General features: G+C 43.2%; 1 protein-coding gene across 1 annotated transcript; it reads left to right on the top strand.

Moving 5' to 3' along the window:
* The first annotated feature begins 2068 nt into the window (after positions 1 to 2068).
* Positions 2069 to 8801, top strand: Vhl (von Hippel-Lindau tumor suppressor). The gene is made up of 3 exons (XM_047534461.1): positions 2069 to 2690; positions 4714 to 4836; positions 6529 to 8801. The coding sequence occupies exons 1-3, from the start codon at positions 2351 to 2353 to the stop codon at positions 6702 to 6704; spliced, it is 639 nt and encodes a 212-aa protein (XP_047390417.1). The 5' UTR covers positions 2069 to 2350; the 3' UTR covers positions 6705 to 8801.
* Positions 8802 to 9392: the final 591 nt, after the last annotated feature.

The raw sequence follows: 9392 nt of genomic DNA, 5'->3' as shown, positions 1-9392 counted from the left end.
CTCCAGTTGTCTCCCCCCTTATCTCTCCTTCCTGTTTACGTGACTAGGCCTGGTTTTGCAGGCGAGATGTATAAAGGGAGAAGTGGATGGGGCAGGGGAGGGCCAAAGTGATTCAGCCAGGCAAGGGCCCAAGGGGCATTAATTAGTAGCTCCTTGATAAAGGCAGATAAATTTGGTAATCAATGGGCTCCGGAGATCCTTGACATTCCATTCTCCCAGGGGCAGTCTCCAACTTCCAGAGGCAGATGGCTTTCATGGCCTTCATTTCCTCCATTTGACCCGATCCCCTATTTCTACACTAACTGCCTGTCCCCAATTCTGGCTTCAGTTTTACGTACTATTTTTCAACTTTACAATGTTGCAAGACAATAGACTTTTCAGTGGAAATTACATTTCAAGTTTTGAATTTTGATGATTTCTGGGCTAGTTATATGCAGTAATATGCTCTCATGGTGCTGGGTGGCAGCACTGAGCTGCAGCTTCCAGTCAACCGTGCAGTCATGAGGATAAACAACCTTTGCAGTGCACTGTATTGCTAAACTTTGTGTGTTTCCAGTAGTGGGGAATGAACCTAGGGACACTCTACCACTTAGCTACATCCCTAGCCCTTTTTATTATTTGAGACAGGATCTCACTAATGTAGTTGCAGGCTGCTAGTAGTTCACTAGCTGTAGTGAAGATTGTAGGCCGCAATCATCCTGCCTCAGCCTCCCAAATTGCTGGGATTACAGGGGTGTGCTACCATGCCTGGTAGCTGTGATATTTGATAGGATAAATATGATTAAATAATTTTCAATTGAAATATTTTCAACTTTGAAAAGTTTATCAAGGTATAATCCTGGGCACAAGTGAAGGAGTATTTGATATACAAAGGAAATGAAATCAGTATGTTGAAGAGATATCTGTACTCCTATATGTAACCAAAAGCTCTGTCCTTGTCAATGCCAATCATTAACGAGGACATGGTTTTGAGAACAGGATAAAGAAGTTTTATGGGGGACTTCTGTCCTAGAGACTGTGATTCTGCCCATCAGGAGGAACAGGGGGCTTTATTTATTTATTTTTTTTCACATTGATAGATCTTTATTTTATTCATTTATTTATAGGTGGTGCTGAGAATCAAACCTACTGAGTGCCTCACACATGCTAGGCAAGTACTCCACCACTGAGTCACAACCCCAGCCCGGAACAGGGAACTTTTTTTTTTTTTTTTTGCGGTACTGGGGATTCGAACTCAGGGCCTTGTGCTTGCGAGGCAAGCACTCTACCAGCTGAGCTATCTCCCCAGCCCGGAACAGGGAACTTTTAACCTGACAAGGCCCCAGGGCGCCCTGATGATGTGTTAAACATTCACTTGTTAATATAGAAGATATTCACTTCCTAGATTCTCTGGCAGGTATCTCCTTCCTGTGGAGACAGACAACTCAAGGTAATCTTGTTCCCACCCCCAGGTTAGGGAGGAGGAGAGGGAAAAAAGAAAAGGGAAACCCTCCCCTTTAAAAATAAGCCTCAGTTATATTCAAAAGGTGAAGTGGACCACTGCTATACATGTGCAGTAGTATTACAATAACCAAGATATGCTCTGGGTGTGGTGGTGCACACCTATGATCCCATTTACTTATGCGCAAAAAAAAAAAAACTTATTAAACTTGTTTAGTTTAATTGCTTTCATATGCTTAAGTATCTTTGAAAGGAAAGCATGCCTGTAATCCCAAGTGGCTCAGGAGGCTGAGGCAGGAGAATCACAAGTTCAAAGCCAGCTTTAGCAATTTAGCGAGGCCCTAAGCCATTTAGTGATCTCAAAATAAAACATAAAAATGGGTTGGGGAGTGGCTTGTTGGTTAAACACCCCTGGGTTCAATCCCTGGTGCCAAAAGCAACAGAAACCGGTAATACTTCTTGTTTCCAGGAACTCTCTTGGGTGACTGGGGGTACAAATCTGGGAGGGAATTTTTTCCCCTTTGGTACGCTGTTGCACATGTTAAATTCTGTAACCCAAAGCAGAGACAAAACAAACGATGAGTTAAAAAAAAAAAAAAAAACACTTTAAATTATATCGCAGATGGTAAGGAAAACGGCAAATACCTCGAAAATTTTAAGAGCGAAAGAAGATTAAGAGAGGGATTGGCGGTGGAAACGCGATGAAGGAACACCGCCCCCGGCTCCAAGATCCACCTGCGCACGCGCATAGTCTCAACCGGGCCATTTCTGCGGCTGCGTGTTCTGTACCTGACCCAGAGCGCGCTCAGAGTGCGCAGGCCTGCCCGGGGGCGAGCACGCACGCCCCGCCCCGCGTCCGGCCCGCGAATCCCGAGGCGACTGGGCTCGGGTTGTCTAGGCGGCGGAGGTAATGCCCCGGAAGGCGGGGAACCGGGAAGAGGCCGAGGAGGCCGCCGAGGAGGCGGGCGCCGAAGAGTACGGCCCTGAGGAGTACGGCCGGGAGGAGTCGGGCGCCGAGGAATCCGGTCCGGAGGAGTCGGACCGGGAGGAGTCGGGAGCTGAGGAGGAGATGGAGGCTGGGCGGCCGCGGCCGGTGCTGCGCTCGGTGAACTCGCGCGAGCCCTCCCAGGTCATCTTCTGCAACCGCAGCCCGCGCGTGGTGCTGCCTGTGTGGCTCAACTTCGACGGCGAGCCGCAGCCCTACCCGACGCTGCCGCCGGGCACGGGCCGCCGCATCCACAGCTACCGAGGTACCAGGCCGGGCCGCGCCGCCCGCTTTGTCCCCGGGGTGCGAGGCGAGCCCTCGCGGGTGCTGATGCTGAGCGGTAACGCTGTGCTACTCAGTCCTTTCCCCATCCTGGAAAGCAGGCGAAATTATAGTTTTTCCTATTCCAGGGTTGAGGAGCAGAAGCCCCAGAGAGGTAGTGACAGATCCAAGCTGATGCTGCAGGTGGAAGAACCTTCTTCTTTGTAACACTGAATGATTTACATTCGAAGGTGGCTTTTCCCCCTTTCAAGTGCATTTATTTCTAAAAATGTACTTCATCTCTAAGGCCTGTCCGTTCAGTCCTGATATCCCCAGTGCTTCAGTTTCAGTGGTCCAGTTCAGCCATCGTGGAGACCATAGTCCCGTCAAGGAGAGATTCATGAATAGGCAAGAATAAGCCAGTGTCATAATTGCTGCGATAGGAACGGAGCTCAGGGGGTTGTGGGAGCGTGGGAAGGGATTGCGGTTTCAGTTAAGAAGCACATCCCTAAGAGAGCAGGGTGAATAGAAGTCAGCCAACCCAAGATATATGAGTTGTAGACAGAGGGAACCACTTGTGCCAAGACTGGGGCCTTGCCAGAAGGGACGGCGGGTATGGAATGGTGGGAAAAGAAGCTCAGAAGTACCCCTGTTGAAGTAGGGCCATTTGACATAGTCAGATTTACATATTGAGAAGCTCACTCAGGTTGCAGAGGGACTGGAGAGGGAAAACTACTGGTCTACCAGTTAGGAAACTGTTGTAAAAACTCTGGTGAGAGATAGCCAGTCTTTACCTAAGGTGGAGTCTATAATCTTCCCCTAGCCTCAGGCAGAGAGTAGTCCTTGTCTGGATTAATTTTCCTACCTTTCCTGTGCTGATCCTGATGAATCTTTTCTTCTTTTAGGGTGGCATAGTTAATAAGATAATGTTTCTCATTTATTTTTATATTTTTTGTGGTACTTGGGTTTGAATCCAGGGCCTCATGCATGCTAGGCAAGCACTGTACCACTGAGCTACATTCCCAGCTGTCTTTTTTCTTTTCTAAACTTATATAGAAAAGAAATGTATTTCTTATAGTTACAGGCTGAGAAATCCTCAGTCAAGGGGCCACATCTGCTTTGCATCTGGTGACAGCCTTCTTGCTGTATTACCATATTAGTTGTGTCTCGGCGTTTTACACCAAACTAATGTGTGAAGAGGAAGAACACAGTGCTTCCAGGGATCAACATTTCTATACAACTTATTTTATATAAGAAATTGTGTGAATTTTGTATTCTTCCAGGTTTGCCGGACTTAATACAAAATTTTTTTTAAAATGTGGATGTACTTAATGCCACTGAATTGTACACTTAAAATAGTGTTAAATTTTATGGTGTGTATATTTTGCCGCAGTAAAAAAAATTACCAGAGTTCTTAAAATTTCCAACCCAAATTATCAAGTAGGCTTATGCCCAAGGAAGGAGTGTGATATTTATTCTGAGGTTCCTTCCTTAAACGGAATCTTAGTTGTCAAGGTTTGCCTCCTTCCCTGTGTGCCCCCCAACTTTTTTTTTTCCATTTTCCATACATTAGTTCCACACCATACATTAATTTTGCCTGTTCATACAGAATGCAACCTTTTCTGTCTCACTTATATCTCACAACATGCTCTTTTTGTACCTCCTTGTTGAGAAACAATGTGAAGAGCCAGTGGCCTATTCTTTTACTATTTCCAATGTTTGGTGTGACTTCCAGTTTATTACTTCCTTGGTTTTGCTTTTCTGACCAAATTGTAGACTTGGAGCTCCAGGTACGTGTTCTGCTTTCTGTCTCTGTTGCCTAGAGCAAGTTATTGCCTTCTTTAACCAGTTTTCTTATCTGTAAGTAGATCCTTTGTAAGGATCACTGTTGTAATGCTGGTGGAAAGATTTTGTGACTTGTAGGTAGAGCAAGAGGCAAGCGCTTCATGTACATCAGGGGAGAGAGAGAACAGGTATGTTAGCTCAGACCAGTGTGGCTCCTTAACAGCCTCTCCTTGTGTTAACAGGTCACCTTTGGCTCTTCAGAGATGCAGGCACATACGATGGGCTTCTGGTTAACCAAACTGAACTATTTGTGCCATCTCTCAATGTTGATGGACAGCCTATTTTTGCCAACATCACTCTGCCAGGTACTGATGCTCAATCCTTTAAAAAAAGATAAGTTTGTTCATTGGAACAAGTAGAGGATAGGTTACTTGAAGTACCATTTCTTTGTTTTTTGCTAGGGGTAGGCGAGCCTTTTCATTCAGTCTTTTTATGCTTTGTTCTCTACCGTAAATGTAATTTTTTCCATATGATATATGTGTGTGTATATATATATGTTGGTACTGGGTATTAAATCCAGGGTCAAATCCCCAGTCCTTTATATTTTTTATTTTGAGAGAGGATCTGACTAAGTTGCTGAGGTTGGCCACCAATTTGTGATCCTTCTGCCTCAGCATCCTTAATTGCCAGGATTACAGGTATGCACCACTGTGCCTGTTCAATAGCATCTATATTGAACAAAGATGTTGTGGTATCTCAAAAATACTTTGGGCTCTTAAAAGATGGGCTAAACTGAATATCTGATTGTAGAATTATGGATGCCTTTTGGAGCACGCTTGTCCCCTACAGTCCCAGAAGAATACAAGAATAAGATATCATGGCTTATTTGTTGACTTCTGGTGTTATATTTTTAATTTAATCCAGTTAAACTCACAGTATCAACCAGGGATTGATAAATCAATGAATTGAAGATTAACATCATAGTTCACTATTTGTTTAAAGCTCAAAATATTTTATTAGGTTGAACCCTATGAAACAAGTTCTTCAGGAAAAAAAACCCAAATACCTATGGGTTCACTGGGTTAAAACTAAAATGTATGTATATGTACTGTTTCAAAGAAGTGGGGCCAGGCTCAGTGGTGCACGCCTGTAATCCCAGCGGCTCAGGAGGTTGAGACAGGAAGATTGAAAGTTCACAATCAGCCTTGGCAACTTAGCGAGGCCCTAAGCAACTCATTGAGACCCTGTCTCTAAATAAAATGCAAAATAGGGCTGGGGATGTGGCTCAGTGGTCCAGTGCTCAAGTTCAATCCCTGGTCTTCACACCCTTCCCCTCAAAAAATAAAGACTGGGGAATGTAGCTGAGTGGTTAAGTGTCCCTGGTGCTAAAAAAAAATGGGGGCGGGGTGTATAAAATGAGTAGTTAAGTTGAACTTCACCTCATATGATACCTTTAAAGAATTAGTTCTCCAGTGAGATTAATATAGAAATTGACTTTCCCCCAAATCTGTTACACACTGGTTTTGATATCTATTGCCATGTGGCAACCACCCCCAAAACTTTTATTAAAAAAAAAAAAAAAAAAAAGAACATTTGTACAGTTCTGCAGTCTATACTGAGTTCAACTTGGTGTTTATTTTGCTAACTGGTAGTGTCCATGTCTTTTGCTGGGCCTCTCTTCCGGGTGGTATCAGGGATTGTCCCTCCGGTGTGCTCTCTTCAGTGTGAAGCTCAGGGCTCCCAAGAGTGTAAAAGCAGAAGTCACTAGGCCTTCTTAAGGCGTAGGCTCAGAGATGCCAGCATTGCTTTATCTGCCTTTGTTTAAGCAAATCACAGTCTCACTTTCAAGGGGAAGTTACTATATGAGGGTATGAAACCTGTGAGGCATCCATTAATGTCACACTACCACAGTAATGCGTTCACCCTCTTCTTTTTTATTAACCTAATGTGAGGTCCACCTTTAGTAAACGTACTTGCTGGAGTTGGCAGAGCTTCTTGCCCATCCCTTTTTCTGAGGCCTAAATCTGCCACTGAGGATTTGGTTTCCTGCCTTACAGTGTATACCCTGAAAGAGCGATGCCTGCAGGTTGTCCGAAGCCTAGTCAAGCCTGAGAACTACAGGAGACTGGACATCGTCAGGTCCCTCTATGAAGATCTGGAAGACCACCCAAATGTGCAGAAAGACCTGGAACGGCTAACACAGGAGCACATTGAAAATCAGCGATTGGAATAGTAGGAGACTGAAGAATTTAATTGAAGTTAGCATTCCTGCATCTCAGCTTTTGATCATACTGATGAGGCTTGATCTAGATATAGGACTGGTCATTACCCTCAGTTTTTGGAGTAAAATAAGCTCCCATTGCCTAAAAGCACGTTAACTGACTTCACTAGGCATTGTGATGCTTGGGGACAAATGTTGGAAGTGTCACTTAATACCTGCTCTTTTGAGAAATACTTACCAGGAGAAAATACTTGCATTTTTGCCTCCTAGTAAGTCAGGAAAGTTTCAGTGTAAGGATGTTTGTATAAGTGATCCAGTGGCAATTGCAGCATGTCCTTTAATTGTAAGAAAATGGCAGTGTCTGCTTTTAAGGGACATGTGATTGGGGATGTGTCCACCTCCCACTTCGCAAGACTGATGTCCTTGAGACAGGGACAGGTTTTCTCCTCTTTGAGACCCCAGTGCCTCGCACACTGTGCGCCTGACCGTGTTTGTTGCTTGAACAAACTGGTGGATGCTTTGGAAGGAAGCTTTTGGACGGTCGGCCTCTTCTCTTGTTGGGGGGAAGGGAGGGAGGCCTTAAAGTGTATGCAGTAAACAAACATCCTAAAGGGAATCATTTCTATAGAAAGCACTTTTTCTAATTTTCTAAGTGTTGCACTTTTCTTTGTACACTCTTGTTGCAATACTGTTTTATTAATGTTTCTAAACCAGGATTGACTTTCCACAGCCACTGTGATAATAGTGTTTGTGCTTTTTGGTTTTGTTTCTGTTTTGTTTTTGGTATTGGGAATTTAACCCAGGGGCGCTCTACCACTGAGCCACATCCCCAGCCCATCTTGTTTTTTATTTTGAGACAGGATCTTCTGAAGTTGCTGAAGGTTTTGCTAAATTGCCAAGGCTACCCTCGAACTTAGAATCCTGCCTCGCCTCTCAAATTGCTGGGATTACAGGCATATGCCACTATGTCTGGCTGATAATAGTGTTTTTGTAACTTGTCATGTATCTAGAAAATAGCAGAAAAGAGCCCTCCTTATGTTTAATTCTAGTATGGAAGAGCTCCTAAACTATAAATAAGTTGTTGCCAGGCATGGACATCTGTTCTTTTCTGTAAATCCATGACATTTCTGTTTGGTTCAGCATTCGCATCAGCAGGACCTGGTCACACTTTTCCCTGGACTGTGGAGAGGCCAAAGCCCTCCATCCTCAGGCCAGTTACTCCCAACAGTGGGATCATTGGAGTAGCCTGGAATGTTTTATAGTTTTATGAATGTTCACATCCTTCTTTATAGACTGGATTTCAATTCAGAACTCAAATTCAAAACTTCAGACTTACGTCTTTGTAATAATTTTTTTAAAAATAATCCAGGAAAGAAAAAGAAAGATCACTGTAGAAACACTACTTAAATACAACCACCATTGACCTTTTCAACTATTTTTCTTCAGCCTCTTACAGGGCGTATTTGGGTTGGTTGCTTTTGACATAGTTGAGATCGTATGGTATATACAGTTTTGTATCCTACTTTTTCATTTAACTTCATAATAAATATTTTTCCACATTATAAGCTTTTCATACACATTGGTATAGTCTTTCTTTATAATTAATGTTAGGGGTATTTCTTGGCATCATTAGTTCTTTTGGGCACAATCCTATGTTCTAAAACCAGAGTGAAGCTAATGAAACAAATGGGAATAGTTTCCCTGTGCCCTTTAAGTGTCACCTAATCTTAGTCCCCTCTTTCAACTTTCAACAAATAAATTGACTTTTTTTCATTCAGTGACACACCTCTAAATATTTAATTTTTTGTTGAAATGTGGGGGTAAGGAAACACATATGGAGGGGGAGAGTTCCCTGTGCAGCTGTGGGTGGCGTGGAGTTGGACTGAGTGGAGATTGAAGGATGTCGGCCAGTGCCACAGTAGTTCGATGTTGGTTTTATTTTTTTAAACCTGTCTTTGGTCAAAATGGCTTTCACATTCCTCTCATGAGAACACACAGATTGAGTACTGTGTTTTTTGTGTTGTCCAAGATTGAAAATGTGTAGCATGAGTCATGTATGTTTTTCACTTGGAATCCTGTGAATGTATTAAACGTATTGTTCTTAAGAGACTGATGTTTTCTATTTTGACTCTTTTTTTTTTTTAATGGAGGAAACAGGTAGGGCGTATTATTTTAACCTGATTCTTCTCTGTGAGTTTTGAAAGCTGTTTGTTTAATGGCTTAGGGTGGAGGGGGAAGCAAACAAGCAACTAACCTCATTCAAGTCTCCTATTCCAACCCTAGATTATATATGTATTTATTTAACATTGCTTCTTCTAGCCTTTTTTTTTTTCTTATTAGAATGAGATACCACTGTAAAAAACAAAATTAAGCACTGCAGAAAACTTTTAAAAGGGACACTGGAAACAGTTTTTCTCCCCCCCCCCCCCACAGGACCCAGAAAGCTAAGTAGTTAATATTTTCACCAGCAGCTACACTGAGAATCAAAGGAGAGGGAGCTGGGCTAGTAATTAGTGCACTGATAAGAAAGGAAGTAGGACCGGGGCTGTACAAATAGCTGAGCGGGGAAGCACCTGCCTAGCACAGGAGGGGCCCTGGAATCCATGCCCAGCAATACACGAAAGATAGGAAATAGAAATCAATGCCTTGCCATCTTGATTCATGAACACCAATCTGCACCTTTTAGATTTTTGACCTTAT

The sequence above is a fragment of the Sciurus carolinensis genome, chromosome 19 (assembly GCF_902686445.1).
Source record: "Sciurus carolinensis chromosome 19, mSciCar1.2, whole genome shotgun sequence".
Taxonomy (NCBI): Eukaryota; Metazoa; Chordata; class Mammalia; order Rodentia; family Sciuridae; genus Sciurus; species Sciurus carolinensis.
Note: the sequence above shows the minus strand (reverse complement) of the source record. Positions and strands in the feature narration are given on the sequence as shown.